This window comes from Cervus elaphus, chromosome 25 (assembly GCF_910594005.1).
Source record: "Cervus elaphus chromosome 25, mCerEla1.1, whole genome shotgun sequence".
NCBI classification, from domain to species: domain Eukaryota; kingdom Metazoa; phylum Chordata; class Mammalia; order Artiodactyla; family Cervidae; genus Cervus; species Cervus elaphus.
This window is the reverse complement of record NC_057839.1, coordinates 37,180,445-37,199,795: the sequence shown is the minus strand read 5'-3', so window position 1 is coordinate 37,199,795 and position 19,351 is coordinate 37,180,445. Positions and strand designations below refer to the sequence as shown.

The 19,351-nt window shown below is 38.9% G+C and overlaps 1 protein-coding gene across 5 annotated transcripts in view; it reads right to left on the bottom strand.

Moving 5' to 3' along the window:
* DAB2 (DAB adaptor protein 2) overlaps positions 1–19,351 on the bottom strand; it is a 192,501-nt gene that overhangs the window by 10,006 nt on the left and 163,144 nt on the right. For 4 of the 5 annotated variants that reach the window (XM_043887174.1, XM_043887171.1, XM_043887173.1 and 1 more), the window contains 10 exons: positions 14,715–14,907; positions 13,592–13,731; positions 12,694–12,792; positions 9,483–9,614; positions 8,923–9,003; positions 8,103–8,129; positions 7,806–7,859; positions 7,338–7,400; positions 1,834–2,487; positions 678–834 (listed from right to left, as the gene is read on the bottom strand). In XM_043887174.1, the coding sequence (XP_043743109.1) occupies positions 678–834; positions 1,834–2,487; positions 7,338–7,400; positions 7,806–7,859; positions 8,103–8,129; positions 8,923–9,003; positions 9,483–9,614; positions 12,694–12,792; positions 13,592–13,731; positions 14,715–14,805 (1,498 nt within the window). In that variant the 5' untranslated portion in view covers positions 14,806–14,907. The remainder of the gene's footprint in view (positions 1–677; positions 835–1,833; positions 2,488–7,337; positions 7,401–7,805; positions 7,860–8,102; positions 8,130–8,922; positions 9,004–9,482; positions 9,615–12,693; positions 12,793–13,591; positions 13,732–14,714; positions 14,908–19,351) is intronic. The other variant, XM_043887175.1, reaches the window with a different exon arrangement.

Below are 19,351 nucleotides of genomic sequence, written 5' to 3'. Positions count from 1 at the left end.
TGTGTTCTTTTCCCCTTCAGGTTTCTGTACTGTAGACTTATCTTCTAACTCTAATAAGGGACACAACTAACCAAAATACCAGCAAGGAGCTGCTAAGGCTTAAGTGTTCAGAGACTGATCAGGATACACACCTTACTCACACCCACCACATGAAGAAGGGCAGAGCTGGGCTCAGAACCCTGCACTTTATTCAGTGACTTACACTTGCTTCAGATTTCACTTACATCCCCCTTGAGGTGTATATTCCTTCCAAGAGGGGCATTAGTTTAACAGGGGATAATAGGGCTTTGAGTTAATAACGACAAGATTACATGGAAGACATGCCTGTTATTACTTTTTCAAGTGGAGACGATCTCAACCCCATTTCTCCAATGAAACTGGTCTGAGCTTCAGAATCCCTTACAACTGTCTTCAGTAAGCCATGACAAGTTACTTCAGGTAGGTGCAACACTTGGAAACGGATTTCTTCTCACATGCCAACTCAAGGAGCCACTCCAGCTACAAGTCAAGAGTTCCAAATGGAGGTGGATTGTACAGAAGTAAAAGTGGAAGAAAGGCTCCCTAGGATGTGCAAATCTTATGCCCCAGGAACTCCTATGGATATGAAGTGCTTCCTCCTATGAATTCATCTGATGAAAGTAACAGAGCCAAACCTAACTCCATCTCTAAACACCTACCTAGACCCGGGAGGGGCCCCAATGGGGCAGGAGCACTTGTTTTGAAGAGATCCAGAGGGTTGGTCTGTAGGGTTGCAGGTTGTCCTGTAGATTGTCCTGGAGGTTCTGAGATGGGAGGAGCAAAGATGTCTGCTGCAAGTAAGTCTTTTGCTGGAGACTGATGGGACAGAGAGGGATATGGAGGAGTTACTCAGGAACAGGGAAATACAGCTCTATTCTGTTTCCTACTCTGTAACTCGACTTTGGGTACACAAAAAGAAAAGAAAAACTTTTTCCTATTATTGATAAATCACTACAAAAAAAAAAAAAACCCAAAAGACAAAACAAAACAAAAAAGACACAGATCCGGGCAGTGGACAGAATATTGGATCTTGGTGACTGATACAATGGAGGACGCTCAAAGTGAAATCTAATTTGCTTGTTCACACATTTGTATCTGTCTGACCTCCTTATCAGCTGAAAGCTGGAAGCTGGCAGTGAAAGGACAACTATAAGTGAGTAGCTTAAATATTTCGGTCATTCTCCTGGATTTAAATCATTCTGCATAAAGATGATACAGTAGTTTAATCATTGAGCCAGCTTGCATATTCCAATGAGATTTTAAAAATGAAACTTACATAAACCACATTTTAAATTGCTTTTGAATGAAGTGGTAATAGTAAATATATAAGTTTCTTTTAAGACATTGGATTATTCCGGCATTAGTCAGAGGAGACAGACTCGAGAATTTTATACCACCACCTGGACAGGAATGCAATTCAAGGGGTGGGGGGTGTGGGGGGTGTGGGTTAGTACCGGGAGGCTACAAAGGGAATCATAGGAACCCTTGTCCTCCCCTCCCATTACATGACGATCAGACTTACCAGAGGTACAGAAGCATAGCAGCATTAAAAATGGAAAAACTTGTGTTTAGTTAATAATACGTGACAAGACATGCAAACGGAAAGTAGAGGGTGACAAACACTGCCGAGTGAGAAGCTTAAAAAGGGTGCTGATTAGAGGAAAGTGTTCCTGGAGAACGATGTGCCTTATCCCACCTTCTATTTTACAGCCACACAGGAAACTACAATAGCAGCAGGAAAGACAGCTTGCATCACACCACCCTTTGGTACCGCACATGCATTCTGCCAATGGCTATGTGGAGAAGACAATTCACCTTAGCAGTCCTTCTGCCTCTTCCGGGTTTGGTACTTTGTGGAGGTGGGATAATGGCTATGGAGTCATGTGGTGAGGACTGGACAGAGCTTTCCAAGTCCTGCTTTACGCCATTCGGGACGGGCAGTCCTTTGGGAGGGCTTCCCACAAAAGGGTTCGGGGAGGATTTGATATGGAAGCCGTTCTGTTCTCTTTCAGATACCTCATTGTGAGTTCTCACTGCTGGCTGTGTTTGCGTACTTGATAAGGGCCACGGGCCTGCCTGAGCTTCCTGTTTGCCAGTCCGGTTAGAGATCTGGTCAAATTGCTGACCAAAGTAATCAACATCCCCATTCAGGGGCCCATTACTCAGAGGGGTAGACGAGCTACTCAAATTCTCTTTCTTCTGATCTGGAGATTTGAGAGAATCAGACGAAGAGGGTGTCGATTGGTCTGGCTGTGCGAAAGGATCATCACGGAAAGGATCAGGATTAGGGGTGGGAAAGAAGTTGAGATTGGCAGAAAAGGCATTTTCAGGCAAGAAAGATGCCTGAGGCTTTGGTCGAGGAAGAGAGCAGGAGGTGATGCCATTTGTTAAGAACAGATTTTCTTGTAAAGAATTCTGATTGGTGTCGATTTCAGAGTTTAGATCCACTAACAGGATATCTTTGCTTTCCTATCACATTTGGAAAGAAAAAAAAAAAGAAAGGGTTAGTCCATGTTGTGACTTCAAATGAGAAAGCTACATACTGATGACCAGGATTATAAAAATTTCCATTATATTTCAGTCTTACTGGTTGACCCTTACCTCCTCCCATCACGTCCCTGAGTGTATTCACTAGTTATTGTAGAATAGGTCCTCCTTGCATCTCTCAGGCCCTTTTTTAATTAGGTTTCCACTTCATTCACCCTTCATTCAGTGAAAACTTACAGTTGTTTGTTTTACATGTCTCCCCTCACCCTTTCAGACTGACTGAGCTCATAATCATTGTTTCAATTTATGCCTTTGAAAGTCTTAAAGGGAACGGATTATAAATCATTCCAAGTGACTAAATATAATTGAACTTGAAGGAAATGAACTCAGACACCTAAACCCACTTCATACCTGATGTACACTCCTATTATAACCCTAGAGTCACCTACTATCACCTTTCTCAATAAGTGCATTCACCGGCTAATATATTCATATTTTATAGTTTTGGCTGTGATAAAGTTTAAGGTTAACATATTTCCCTATAATTGGGTTTTCTTCTGGGAGGGGGTCAAAAAAGATTGTCCCCTCCCATCACAGCCTGCTAGGTATGCCTCTTTAAATACTTAAGGGTCTTTTTGAAGGTGCTGCCAAGTTGGATCTCTCATTTTCATCATCTGAGTCTCTCTTTTGGACATAACTTTTTGTCTACATCCTTCTCAGAACACGATACTCAAAATACTGATGCAATCTAATAATTATATATTTTGTCATAATACAGCTTAGCATTGCTTGTGTTGTGACAGTAATCTCATCTCTTGTTGTTCAGTCGCTAAGTCGTGTCCAACTCTTAGGGACCCCAAGAACTGCAGCCCACCAGGCTTCCCTGTCCTTCCCTATCTCCTGGAGTTTGCTCAAACTCATGTCCATTGCTGTCAATAATACCATTAAGTAATCTCATCTATTCAGTGGATAAATTCAACTAATTTTAAAGTCATCTTTAATTTATGTATAAGGTGGAGACATGGGTTTAAGAGTTAATTTGAAAGACACACCAAATTCTATTCCTTCTTTATCATTTTTCAGATACGTTAATTATTTGAGTTCTCAATTGTCAGATAAGACATTCTTCTCAACATAAAAGCAGCAAATTTGATAAATCTGACATGTCTTTATTCAGGTCAATGATACAACTAATTAAGATTCACCCTAGGATACAGCTGTCATTCCTTCTGATTGACTGATCAATTAAATACTTAACTATGCTAGCCATAGAAGAAAATAAACAATAAAAATTGCCCAACTAAAAAAAAAAATTGCCCAACTGAAATGGAAGCTAATTTTCTATCATTAGCCTGGGCAGATTATGAAATATTTTAGTCATTGGGACAATGATCAAGACATCTTCAAGGGAATATAAAATCCTCAAACCAGCAAATAAAAAGGGAGATTGAATAGGCTTTCTCAGCTTTCAGAGAAAAGAATAAATTTTTAAAAATTTTAGGTCCTATATCAGATCTAATTGGTATTTATCTTTTGGCTTCCTTTACTGTTAGGGATAAAGATACAATTTTTAAAAAGCCAATTTTTCTCCTGATAACCAGAAGAACTTGTCAGAAGAGACAGCTTGTGATTACAAAAAACAAAAACAAAAAAAAACCTTAAAAAAAAATCAAAGAAATTGATTGGAAGATCTCAATGTAGGGATCTTTAACAATCAAAAGGTAGGACAAAATATATTACAAAAGCTTGTGATTTCAATATTTATTCATTTATCATGAGCCACCTCTGGATTAGAACAGTTGGGTGTTCACAGCTGGTAGAGTTCTCCTTCAAATACTTGAGAAGAAGTTCTGAGGACACGAAACAGGAGCCACAATGTTAGACTTCTGAATAGTCACCCTATAAGTAAAATGTATAAGGCTCTCCTCAGGTTGCGTTTGTTGTTAATTCAAAATCAAAAACCCACTTCATAGACTACAACTGAAAAATGTAAGACTCCTCATCTACCTCCTCCGTCAGCATTTATTTAATTCCGCATTGGACTGTAAATGTAAACACTTCATCCACTGGCTGTCATGTGAGCACCTGAGAGACAAGAACTGGTGACATGAACATGAAATCTAGTCCCTGCTCTTAAGAGGCTCCAGTAAGAAGGGCAAGCAGGCAACCAAGAAGGTGTCTGCACAGACCAGGTTTTAAATACTGAGTTCAGTAGACTAGCTTTTCTTCAGGTAATTCATCTTGCCTAACCATTCCAGCCTACCAAACCCTGGGACTCCCTGTTTAAAGCCTTTGGGGACTTCCTGCTGTTCCCCATTTCAAAATAAACTTCATTAACCAGACTTTCAAAATGACCCACAATGGCGGTGGGTCACTTGCTTTTAACCTAACCACTACTCTCTACTTTCCTACATACTTCAAAGACCTAACTCAAGTTCAGATTCTTTAAAAAGCTTTTCCTCAATGATCCTTCTATTTCAGCTTCACTTGTGCCCACCCATTGCATCTGATATATACATGACACTGTGTTTTGTGCCCTGATCCCATCCCGGTATCAGATTTGAGGGGGAACCACATCTTATGCCTTTTTTCTTAATAACCAGGCTTTCAAATGGTAAGGTTTTTAAAGTTATGTCATGTTTTTTTATTCTTTTTTTTTTCCTTTTCTTCTTCTTCTTTTGAGATACAGTATGGAAAAATATTGTTCAAGTGATTTTGTGATAAAAATTACTTTGTAAGGCATGTCACTTAGTTTGCAGTATGAGTTTCACTTGAAATGCAAAAACACTATTCTTATAAGTGTTGGAGGGAGGCACAGATGGGTTAAGAAACTGCTCATAAAGTCTAGGTAATTTAGATTTCTGTCTCTCTTCATCTCTTTCAGAGCAACTGTTGTGAGATTTCAAAATTTTTAAACAGGTTGGTTTTATCGAGTAGAAATAAATCTATTTCATGACTTATGAATATGGAGTCATATGTAGAAACACACTGGTAAAGTCTAATGAGCACATAATTAGCACCATTAACATTCTTTTACAGATATCATCACTTTGATGTTATTTATCATTTAAATTTACTGTTAGTTTAACTAAAACTTGCATTTTATTTCTATAAGCCAAAAATTCCTAGAATGCACAAAGTCTAATATAAACAAGACTTAAGATTACTCCTGTTTTTCTTCATTTCATTTTTTAGAACTTTCTAGAATTCTACAGAAACACATTAAACACTCAGTGCTTCCCTGCCTATCTCATCTCACTGGAATTCTACTTACATTGAGTGTTTTGACCTCTTCCAATATACTAGTTGTTTGAATGTTGTTGGAAAGAAGGTTGTTCAGATGTCAATTTACTTTGGGGAGGGAGCTTCCCATGAAGGAGGGGCAAAGTTGCCTAGCAACCAAACAGCCTCAGAGCAAGGATGGACCTTTCAGGATTATCTAATCTGGTATTTCAAAAAGTTTATCTTTATAATAGTAACAAACATTACAAAGAATGAAAGGTTGCACAGACAAATGAGTCAGGACTTCCTACTTGAAAGAATATTCAATGAGCTTCTCTACTGAAGGCTTTTTAGGGTCACTAAAATGCTATGCTTTGCGTTTTGATTCTCATAAAGGTGGGGGTAGAGATGAATATCTGCAGTCCCTGCTCCTTCCCATCTCACTGGGCCTAGGTATTTGTGTGAAATTTCATAAGCATGCCATTCTCTGCAGTACTCCATCAAGCAAAACTTTCACCACTTCTCAATCTGCTGTTTCTCTAGTTTCTATGACCTTTTTGGTCGCAGAGGTTTGCTTGACAGTTCTACAGGAGACTCCCAGATAAACATTCTTCCCATCATTCTAGACTGACACCCTTTTTCTTGAGTTATGTCTAGGTGCTTTCTCATAATTTATGTTCAAGTCTAGAAACTCACTTACTCAGAGGCATTATCTGAACCTCTAAACTAAATAAAAACCTTGTAAGTAACATCCACTGTTAGGCTTTGTGATTATTTTAACATTGGTCTCCCTGCCAGACATTAAACTCCATGACGTCACTGGATTATGAATCTCACTTCTGTACCCTGCAAACAGCAGATACTCAAGAAACTGTTAAATAAATAAAAAAGTTTTAAGAAGTCATTCAAAATTACAAGTATTTTCACTTGAAGCCTGTTTTAGAAGGTCTGAGACTTAGGCTTTAGCCTTGAAACTGAACCTCTGCTTGGGTAGATGAGAGGTTTTTTGAATCACCATTTCCTTATTTGTAAAGAAAAACATCCCTCCATTCTCAGAGTTGTTACAGATCAATAATAAGAAGATTTGATATACTATAATATCCTGTAAAGAATGAGCACCTTTTTAAACAAAGACAAGGTTTGGTTAAACATAACTGAGCCTCTTAATTGTTTGGTCTTACTTTATACCAAGCTTATGCTGCCAAATTATAACAAAAGAATAGGAAAAAAAAAGAAGAGGCCAGGAGTCTACAATCAGTCATCTAACAAACATATTTCCTTCAAGTTGGCTTACACCAGGGATTAATATTCAGCTCCTCCTTCTGATCCTAAGTAATACCAAGATGGACTACATTGCCTGACCTATTGCTCAGATTTAACTTCTAAGCAATATTCATGTGTCCGATGTAGTGCTGATCGATGTAGTGCTGATCGGCTCCTACGGTGACTTAAGATGCAAATTTGTTCTAGTAGCCATTTACACTTTATGCAGAAAAATCAACAGTCACCTTCCAAGTTTCAATGAAATGCTCAAGATTTCTGGTTAATTTGCCAATTTGAGTTATAGATGCCATTTCCATTACATTGCAAATTTAAAAACAGACACTTACTGTTGGACTACTTAGGTCAGGAGGTGTAGACATGTCCCCAAACAAATCCATCTGGTCAACACCCTTAAAAAAGTATTTTGATTAGATTCAGATGTGTCTATTAAAAAGGATTATTTTGTATATTGTTGTAATTGCTTCCTAAGCTAAAGTTTAGGAAAATAGTTGTCACAATTGGATTTTCACTTATCCAATATAGATTTGATATTAGGTTAGTTAGGTCAGGTAGTGTAGAAAAGTCCCCAGACAAATCCACCTGATGCATACTTTTAAAAAAGCATTTGGATTAGATTCAGAAGTTTTTACTAAAAAGATTACTTTGTATACTGACATAAATGCTATACTGACTGTTAAAGAGTTGTCACAATTGGGTCTTCATATAGATTCCATACATATTCGGTATTAGCAACATCATTAGGAAGTAAAACCTGTGTTCAGGTAAGTAAGAATCATAAAAATTCACATACATACCAATTTTAGTTTGCAAGGTGGGTCATCAAGATTCATTAGGGCATCACTCCCATTCTGAAAAGATAGCAAATATTAAAGATTCAGTTGGTGAATTTTATCTATGCAATTTAATTTCCTAGTGTATTGCCTTATTAGCAGTTAAGATTTTGGCACTAATCATTCAACTGTACATCTTCTAAGACAAGGGGTCATGAACACACAGTAATAAGCCAGGAGGGAAGTCTGCTTGGGTAGATGGCAAACAGGGCTTATACATATGACACATGCAATTCACAAGAACAAAAGATGCTCTTTTACCTCTACTGTTTTGTTGGCTTCTTCCATCTAAAAAGAGAGACACAAATTAAATGATCTTAATAAATTATCGGTAAAAGTGAGTTCAAAGTGAAAGTGACAGTTGCTCAGTCATGTCCGACTCTTTGCAACCCCATGGACTCTACAGATGGTATAGTATACCATCATGGAATTCTCCAGATCAGAATACTGGAGTGGGTAGTCTGTCCCTTCTCCAGGGGATCTTCCCATCCCAAAGATCACACCCAGGTCTCCCACATTGCAGGAGGATTCTTTACCAGCTGAGCCAAAAGGGAAGCCCAAGAATACTGGAGTGAGTATCCTATCCCTTCTCCAGCAGATCTTCCTGACCCAGGAATCGAACGTGGGTCTCCTGCACTGCAGGTGGGTTCTTTATCAACTGAGCTCTTAAGGAAGCCCCAAGGAAGTTCAAGAGGAAAATAAATATACGTATAGGTTCACAGGCATAAGGCATAAGAGAATCTTGCATTTGATTTCTGCCCTACATTCCCCGTCTCTCCTCATATCAATACTGGATTTGAATAGAGCTATTAGACTTGGTACTCATGTACGGTCCTTGGAATCAATGTGAAACTTACAAGGAGAAAAGACAAGAGTCAGGGACTGGAAATCAGAAGGGCCTAACTATAACACCCATCTATTGCCCTATTGGAAAGAAGAGAAATATATTTCCTTACATTCTACAAGTTGAAGAGCCACAAAGAAGCCAATTTTCCAGACAGGACATATGTTCACATAATGTACAGACACAGTCTTGAATATTATATTAAGTTTAATAGGGCCTGTATGGTACAGTACTTGCCTTTTTCTTTTCTTCTTCCTTTTTCTTTGTATTATAGATAACTTGGAAAAGGTCTTTCAGATCAATGACTAACGGCTCAGCCTGAAGCAAGACAAAGAATCTTTATCAGCATTTTAATCTATTTTCTCCCCTTTGCTCCTCATTACTTCTGATTAGTATTAGTTTTCCTCCTTTCTCTTAAAGCTCCTTCCTACCCTCCTCTGGTCTGTGGGGGATTTCCACCACTCTCACCCCTACCCCCAGAAACATAAAGCATATAGATAAAACAAGAAGTATTACTGTAATCTTCCAAGTCCCTTCAAACGTTCTGGGAATAATTCACTATTGTTCTAAAATCAGCAATGACCTTATGACAAATCCATTCTGACAGCCCTTGTGCCACACATTACATGGGTATCAGTGACATTTAAAGATCCCTTAGACCAATTAAAGAGAGTCATCCTCTGAAGCATCGTTTAGTCCTCCTACATCCAACTGTTTCCAGCAAGTTCTCTAGTTGAGAGACAGACACCCTTATGCTTACGTCCCCCTCCAGGCATACCTCAAGGATCAGAGCTTACCTGTTGCCCTGTTTTTATGGCAAAAAACTGGTGTTGGCCTTCTCCTCCACACACATAACCAAATGCTCGGTTATCTGTCACATCACGGGCAATGAAAGAAATCTTATTTACTGGATGTTCATGTTCTATTACCTTAAAAAGGAACATAAAAAATGATGTATTGAGAAAACTAGAATCTATTTGCAGGCAAGCATAACTAAGTATCAGATACCTAGACATATATGAAAAGGCTACAACATCTGAATATTTTTCCCTCCTGGTTGAAGGCCACATTTATCCTTGCTAGGAGGGGTTCAAAATGGGAAACAAAAAACAAACAAACAAACAAACAAAAAAAAGGAAACTAACAACAAAGAGTAGAAAACAGAAATAGAAAGAATGATCCTTCTTAAAATATCTATACTTGAGTCTCTCTATCCCAAAGACATGATACTGAATCGCAAGGAAGAACTGAGGATTAGAAGACCAAGATTTTCTTAAGCAAAGATAGAACATATAACCTCTAAAGCATTCCAAGTAGGTCTGCTTTCCAAGTTCAGTTCAGTTCAGTCGCTCAGCTGTGTCTGCCTCTTTGCAATTCCATGGACTGCAGCACACAAGTCTTCCCTGTCTATCACCAACTCCCAGAGCCTCTTCAAATTCATGTCCATTGAGTTGGTGATGCCATCCAACAATCTCATCCTGTGTTCTCCCCTTCTCCTCCCACCTTCAATCTTTCCCAGCATCAGGGTCTTTTCCAATGAGTCAGTTCTTCCTATCAGGTAGCCAAAGTATTGAAGTTTCAGCTTTAGCATCAGTCCTTCCAAGGAGTATTCAGGACTGATTTCCTTTAGGATGGACTGGTTGGATCTCCTTTCTGTCCAGAGGACTCTCAAGAGTCTTCTCCAACAACACAGTTCAAAAGCATCAATTCTTTGGTGCTCATCTTTCTTTATAGCCCAACTCTCACGTCCATACATGACTACTGGAAAAACTATAGCTTTGACTAGACAGACCTTTGTTGGCAAAGTAATGTCTCTGCTTTTTAATATGCTGTGTAGGTTGGTCATAACTTTTCTTCCAAGGAGCAAGTGTCTTTTAATTTTATGGCTGCAGTCACCATCTGCAGTGATTTTGGAGTCCAAAAAAATAAAGTCTCTCACTGTTTCCATCGTTTCCCCATCTATTTGCCATGAAGTGATGGGACCAGATGCCATGATCTTAGTTTTCTGAATGTTGAGTTTTAAGCCAACTTTTTCACTCTCCTCTTTCACTTTCATCAAGAGGGTCTTTAGTCTTTACTTTCTGCCATAAGGGTGGTGTCATCTGCATATCTGAGGTTATTGATATTTCTCCCAGCATTCTTGATTCCAGCTTTTTCTTCATCCAGCCCAATGTTTCTCATGATGTACTCTGCATATAAGTTAAATAAGCAGGGTGATAATATACAGCCTTGATGTATTCCTTTCCCTATTTGGAGCCAGTCTGTTGTTCCATGTCCAGTTCTAACTGTTACTTCTTGACCTGAATGCAGATTTTTCAGGAGGCAGATCAGGTGGTCTGGTATTCCCATCTCTTGAAGAATTTTCCACAGTTTGTTGTGATCCACACAGTTAGAGGCTTTGGCATAGTCAATAAAGCAGAAGTAGATATTTTTCTGGAACTCTTTCGTTTTCAATGATCCACCGGATGTTGGCAGTTTGATCTCTGGTTCCTCTGCCTTTTCTAAATCCAGCTTGAACATTTAGGATTTGAAATAGCTCAACTGGAATTCCATCACCTCCACTAGCTTTGTTCACAGTGATACTTCCTAAGGCCTACTTCACTTCGTATTCCAGGATGTCTGGCTCTAGGTGAGTGATCACACCATCATGGTTATCTGGGTCATGAAGATCTTTTTTGTATAGTTCTTCTGTGCATTCTTGCCACCTCCTCTTAATATCTACTGCTTCTGACTTTCCCAACTCAAACTCAAGTGAATGGCATATCTAAGCTAGAGGAATGTTCACAAGGATTCTTTGACAATGGCTCAGCCAGGTCAGAGAACCATCCTAAGTATTACTGGGGCAATTACCCCCGGGACATTCTGGAAGTCACCAAATTCTGTCACAAAGTATTTACTAACCTCACTTAGATGTTCATGTCATTATCCAAGAATGTCATATGAAGGGGGCTTAATGATTTAGTAGTGCCTTCCCCTCAGTTCCCTACTCTCCTTTCTCTTGACCCTTTCAAGTAGATAGTAGGGCTCAACTCTTGAGCATATTATTATATTGTTATATTAAGCATATTATTATATTGAGCATATTATATATAATATATAATATAATATTATATTGGGCATATTAGGAAGTTTGGGAGTAAGAGAATGCTTGTGAGGAAAATCTGTCACTATTCTCTGGCAGGCTTATGAAAACAAAAGTCAAAAGATAAGGGACAGTAGAAACAGCAGTGCATGAAGGTAGCAGGATGGCTAAGCTGTACCAGGATTCCAGGGTCCTAAGTTTGAGTGATGGATTTTTGCATATTAAATAATGGGAATCTCTAGAAAGGGCTGAATAGCAATGGGAGATCTCCCCACAGTATCCTGATACAATGAACTATTGTGTAGCAATAAAGAACCATTTTAAATGGATGAATCTAATGTTATATTGAGTGGAGGGAAGAAAAAAATCCCAGAACACTTGAAGTATGATAGTTTTTTGATAAAACTCAAACAAATCAAAATTAAGAAAGACTATTCATGTGATAGAATAATAGCACCCACAGAAAATGAGCAAGATGACACCTATGGGGTGAGAAGGAATGGGAGAGGGAAACAGAAAGGAAGATGTTTTGTTCATCAAGTTCACCCATGACCAATATATTAAAATAGACCCATACACAGATCTATGACAGAATCACAAACCAGGGGTAAGGATTAATCTCTTAGTTCAAAAAATACCTGACTGATACTGGTACCTATGGTATACCGGTGTTGAGGTTAGACTTATTGACTTGAGGTTCACATCTATTACAGGAAATAAATTTCAAAGTAAAGTATCATGACTCCTCACCTCCTACCCTGTCTGTTTTTTGCCTGTTACTGCTGGAGAAGTGCAGCAATATGTACTATTTCCCTTTTTTTTTCCTACAGAATTTTGAAAAGGGAAAAAGGCAGCTGAAATTTACACCACAAATTATTTGTCAGACTCAGATGGTCAGAAAGGTGTCAGCGAAAGTGAATTCTTACCCCAGTTTTCTCATCAATGATTTTTATTCCAGAAAGAGAAATATTGACCCAGATCCTTTGCTTGTGTTGTCCCTGAGACCGAGCAGCTGCCGCCATTCCCTGATGACATTGGGAGAACAAGAAAAGCTCTAGTTAAAAGCACCCTATGATGCCTCTGACTCTAAAATTTTAAAAGACAATCAGCTTTGTTTTCAGCTTGGTTTACCATCTATGAAAGGATCAAGCATCTTTCATAACAGATAGCAGGATTAAATGGAAGACAGCGAGCCAGGAGATCACTAGTTAGCTATGTGAACTCGGGCAAGTCCTTCTAATTCCTTTGGCCACTGAAGAGTCACTGGCAAAGACAAGAAGATTGGACCGGAAGATCTTCAAATGTCTTCAAAGATGTTCCTTCTAGGCCTTGTCTTATTTAATGAGTATTACTTCCTTAATGAGGTTTGTAGTGTGGCAGTATTAGAATTTAAAAATTTAAATAAACCTAAAGGACTAACACTAAATAACATTTATTTCAAAGTAGAGTCTTGAGTTTTACCCGAATACCTCCAGCCTCTGAAATTTGGTCTGCTCAAAGGAAAAGGCATCTAGGGTCCTGCTGTACATGACTGCATGCTAAGTTGCTTTAGTCGTGTCCGACTCTTTGCGACCCCATGGACCATAGCCCACAGGCTCTTCTGTCCATGGGGATTCTCCAGGCAAGAATACTGGAGTGGGTTGCCATGCCCTCCTCCAGGTAATCTTTCCAACCCAGGGATCAAACCCCAGTCTTCTGCATTGGCAAGCAGGTTCTTTATCACTGAGCTACCAGGAAAGCCATAAGTAAATACAAACTTCTAATATCACTCCCTCTGTTGGACTTTTGCTTAACATAGCAACAAATTATCCTTTCCTCTGTTACCTTTAGTTTCATCATAGAATCTTGGCTCATTTTATCTCCTCTTGCATCTGGCACATCATCAATGCCAATTAGCTTGGCCTTGTATTTCACACCATCACCTTTGAATCTTGCCAAAAGATATTCATCTGTCTTTTCGGTGCCTGAGAAAAGAAAAAGTTAAAGGATCAAGTTTATACATGTGCTGAAATATCAGCCCCAAGTATGACCAGAAATGCTTTAGAATCTAAAAATCTGAGTTACATAAACCTTGATTACACTACAATTGATCAATGCAACATTCCACCATTATCCTTATTTCCTCTGAGTTAAAAAAAATAAAGAAAAAATCACACTGTGTAAAACTGTGTATGGCATTGGGGTGGAGAGAAAATAAACTTTTAATGATGCAGAACGGGCTGAATTATAGGAAACTTATGGGAATATGTGAGATAGGATTGGGGGATATTCTGGGATATTTGTCATGATAGTTATAAAAATATTTTTTAAAAAGAATATGAGGAGGATAATACTTTTTCTAATAAAAGGAAAATAAGCTACTGCACAATTTACTAACATTTTCTAACCATCAATAAAGCAGAAGAGAACTATGGGTAAATTCCCTTGAAAACCATTAAGATGATTATTTCATCAATATAACTTCTTTTGCTTTTCTTCTCATTCCCATTTCTAAAGCATGGATGTGAAAGGCAAAGAAATTATGGCATATTTTCAAACTATGAATGATTAAGGATGCTGGCGCTTTCTAGTGGCACTTTTGTGTCAAAAGAAGAGGGTCTTATAAAATAAAGATCTTGATTTTTATAAAACAGCTACTTCAGTAAAGCAAAATTGTACATAGGTTACTGAAAGATAACCATGTAATACTTGACAGTTGCATTTTCCAATTGAATAATATCTATGAAAGTTTCCCAGCAGGATCCAAGTTGAGGCAATTACTGGGTTCATAGAGGAATTGAACCAATCTCCTCCGCAAAAGTCTTATTTTCATATTTAGGAGAACTTGAGACTTGGCTGAGATTGAATCAAGGCAAGGACCAAATCTTACTTTCCCTTGAACTTCATCCTTCTTCACTGGTAACCACCACTAACTCCCCTCATAGGGCTCAAGAAGATTTCTCCATACCTTTCTTCTTTTCCTTCTTGGATGGGGCCTTTGGTGCAGCCTGTTGGTCAGGCTGACCATTAGTTGCGCTTGTTTCTACTCCGTTAGACATGGCAAGAAGGCAGACGGCCAACTCCAGCACCAGCAGACTCTTAGTGACAGCAGGCGATCCCTGATGGAGTCGTCTCAAACAAACATAACCTGCTACAGACACCTGTGGGCAGAGTTTAGAGGCACAATGAGATCATAACACAGCAAACCCAGACTTTATGTCCTAACAGGCCCACAACCAGTGACTTCCGAGTGTAGTTCTTCAGACTCATTTTGTTCTTACTTCTCTGTTAGACTGAACTCTGACAGCACAGGAGTGGGTAGGACTGTTTCCTTTGTAGTTTCCAAAATGGAAAGAAGGTATTTACTAGGTTTTCTTTAAGTAATTATTATCTGGTAATGTGATTATAGGTATGACTCCTATGTACAAAATAAACAAGCTACGAGGATATATTGTATAGATGGGAAATACAGCCAATATTTTATAATAACTATAAATTGAGTATAATCTTTAAAAATTGTGAATCACTATGCTGTACATCTTAAACGTATAGTGTTGTAAATCAACTATATCTCAACAAAGTAGAACTGTTATTATCTGGCTAAGAAATTCGTATTGGAACTTTGGATAAGAAGCTAGTATTAAAGATAGGGATCAATATATGTCACATGTAGGGGCTTCCCTGGTGGTCCAGTGGTTAAGATTCTGGGCTCCCACTGCAGGGGGCACAGGTTTGATATTTGGTCAGGGAACTAGACCCCACGTGCCACAGCTTAGAGTCACATGCTGCAGCTAAAAGAGCCTACACACTGCAACAAAGATGCTGCATGCCACAAATGAGAACCAGCACAGCCAAAGAAATACAAATTGCAAAATTTTTTTAAATTTCAAAAAAATGTTCTCACCGAATGAATATACTTTGTGCTATTATTTAGCATTATTATCCTCTAAACAGCTTTCCAGGTGGCACCGTGGTAAAGAATCAACCTGCTAATGCAGGAGATACAAGGGACATGGATTCGATCCTTGGGTGGGGTAGATCCCCTAGAATGGTAACCCACTCCAGTATTCTTGCCTGGAAAATTCCATGGACAGAGGAACCTAGCAGGCTATAGTCCATTGGGTTGCAAAGAGTTGGACACAACTATGCACACACAGGGGTGGGGGCCCTCAAAACCGTCTAGAATGTTCTCCATAAAGCTCCCCCATGTATCACAGCAGGTAAAACAAAAAAGCAAAGTCATTGCAAGCACACAGAAGCGAGTTAACATTTCAAAAGGTTCTTTCGCCTCTCAGGAGTGAACATTTCTATACTGCATCAGAGAGAGAGCTAGGGAAGGTTAGCTTTCTATGTGAACTGAAGACAAAAGGCAGAGAAAAGCCACTCACAGTGTGGAATCCTGTGAGGAACACTTAGGGGCTCGTCCACTAGTCTCACCCCAAAAGCTAGCTTCATTCTTTGCAATTTTAATAGTCTTTTGAAACACATACACACACACATACATAAAATCTATGTATGGTTAATGTTATCTGAATTATTGCATTTGAAGATTTAACAGTTGTTTTTGCTCAAAGACACCTGACTGGTAGGTACCTAGGGAGACAGTCTATTTACAGGTAACAACATTAGGGGACTCGAAGTCCTATTTACCCATGACTTAATTGGAGACCAGGCACTATTAGCCCTTTAACTGCATTAACTCCAGAACACTCATGGTAACCCTGTGAGTAGTATGAGGCAGTATTATTTCACTTTTCCAGAGGGAAAGCCAAGGCACAAAGGTTTTAAACAACGCAGCTGCTGAGTTAAAACCAGGTCTCCAATCCAGGCTGTCTGGCCCCAGACCAGAGTTCCTCAAATGCTACACTGATGAGTCTCAAACGGGAAACCTCATGTTGGCTACAGAGATGTTCTATTACATACTTGTAGTGTCCTTCACCTCCCCCCCAAAAAGATACACCCAAGTCCTGACCCCTGAACCTTTGTATGTGACCTTATCTGAGTAAAGTTTATTTGTAACTGTCATCAAGTGAAGGCTTTTGAGTTGGGATCATCCTGGATTTGGGAGGGTCCTAAATTCCATCACTAATGTCATTATAAAAGAAAGGCAAGGGGAGATTAGAAGCACAGAGACACACTGCAGAGGTGATGTGAATACAAAGGTAGATATTGGATTGATGCATCTACAAATCAGGAATGCCAGGATGACCAATGTCCCGCAGATGCTGAGACAGACGTGCAATGAATACTCTCTCAGCACCTTCAGAAGGAATAAATCCTGATGACATATTAATTTGAGGCTTCTGGCCTCCAGGACCATGAGAGAATAAATTCCTGTTGTTTCAAGTAACGCAGTTTTTGGTAATTTGTTGTGGCAGCCCTTGAAAACTAATACATCTCTGTTTTTTTGTGTGTCTTGGTTGATTTCTAGTGGTTCCAAGATTTATTTTCCAGCAATGTGATAAATCTCCTAGTCATATTCCTAGTCTTCTAATTTCAGGAAGCCAATAATAATGCTCTTCTTTCAAATCAAGAAGATATTTCCCCATGTTAACAACGTCAGGAAGTGAGACCAAGCTCTGATCTAAGGAGAAACATCAACATCCATCCTCCCGCATCCTCAGCTTCTCCCCTTGGGCCCTTTCCTTTCTGAATTGCTCATCCTATCTTAGAAATAAGGAAAACACTTCCATGTGACCCTGTAGTCCTCCAGTTACCACTTCATGATTTAAACATCTAAAATTGATGCTCTCTTCCTCTCAAAGGACTATTCATCTTAATGCTAATCTCAGAAAGTCAACTCCAACTGCTAATGGCTCTTCTGACCAAATCCAATTACTTCGCTTTCATTCTTTTGAGCGTATCTAATGGCATGCATCACACATTGATACCTTTTTGTGAGCCCCTTTTCCCCCCATTTTTTTTTTGCTCCCACGACAATCTTGAAGTTCCAGTCCATGGCTTATGTTCACTGAATTAGGATAATCTGAATTTTTTTCTTAATGAAGGCATTCTAAATTTTAAAGTAAAGCTTCCCCACTTAATCTTGGGCCTCCTCTTGCACTTAGGACAAAGATTGAGACACTTTCATTTTATATTAAATATTTTACCCCTTGTTGTTTCTGTCGTTCAGTCGCTAAGTTGTGTCCGACTCTTTGCAACCCCATTAACTGCAGTACACCAGGTTCCCCTGCCCTTCACTATCTTCCGGAGTTTGTTCCAATTCATATTCCTGCATATCTTTAAGATCCTTTTCTTTCATTCTTATATAGAAACTCCAATATTTCTCACCTCTTTCAGAAATTTTTTCCTTTTTGACTCCTTTCCTTTTCGAATTAGCAGAGCTGCCTTATCTCTCATTTTCCTACCCATTCCTGCTACTTGTTTGTCCCTGAAGACTTCCACTCCTTCCTGCCCAATTCTGGCAGGAAAGAACCTGGCATAAGAATTTGTTGCCCCATCTTTGAAGTCTAATATCATACTTTTCTGTAGGATATTATTGCTGACAAGAAAAGTCTTAGCTCATTAAACACAGCAAATTTTATTCAAAAGTGAGTATTTTAAAGGAATTTGAGAAATGCCACAAAGCATTTTGAGGGGGCTTGGGAGAGGGAATGGCGGTGTGTGGTTTAGTCATAAAAATGATACAAGACATAACAACGTTATAACTCAAGACCAGGCATTAAATCTGGTGTCAGCAGACAGCTTTCAAAACGGAAGAGGTCTACAGTGAGTCGTGCTACCATGGTTTTATAGCAAAAACTTCTCTTGTTAGACACTGAAGTTCAACATTCATAGCATTAGGATTGTTTTAAGGTGCTTGGTATTCTTTGACTATATCCTTTCACGGTTTGGGGATGAGCAGTTACAAGAAGCAGGGGAGAAAAAAAAATGGGTATAAAACGTTCCTTTAGCATCTTAGCATATTTTTTGAAGAAAAGGAATGTGTCTGTTGGGTTGTAATAGCCAAGGGCAGGTCTCTAATGCAGGCCATACAATTTAAAAATTATCTGTGCTTCCTGAAATGATTGGAAGGTAGATTTTTCTCACAGGCTCCAAGACTCAAAGATAAATCTCTTTATAAAGAAACATCAAAGGTTTACCGAAAAGTTTTTAGCCAAAGCGTACAACCAGTTATGTGTATAAGAGAGTGATAAACACTCACCTTTCTCCACAGGTTTAAAGAGAAATTCCCTCATCACAGACCTCCCAATTGCCCAAGTTACCATTTGACCTGCGGGAGACAGAGGAAGTCTTGCTTCCAGACTGATGTCCCTCTGTACGAATAATCAACTTAAATCCAGTGTTTAAAATTCAAATGCATACTCCTTCCAACAATGTTACAGAATTGTCAACTATGCTCATAAAACCTCTAATAGATTTTATAATGAATTGATTTTTGGGAAGGCTTTGAGCCTGAAAAAGGAAGCTGAGGACCAAAAGAGACCCTACCATTTCCTATGACTGCTTTCCCAAATTAGGGTATTGTTGAAAGAAAAAGAAAAAGAAAGAAAAAAAAAAGGCATCTATTTTAAAGCTCTTGTAAGGTAAAAAAGATTTTTAACTTTTATTTTTAAAGGAGAACCACTGGGGGTAGGACAACCA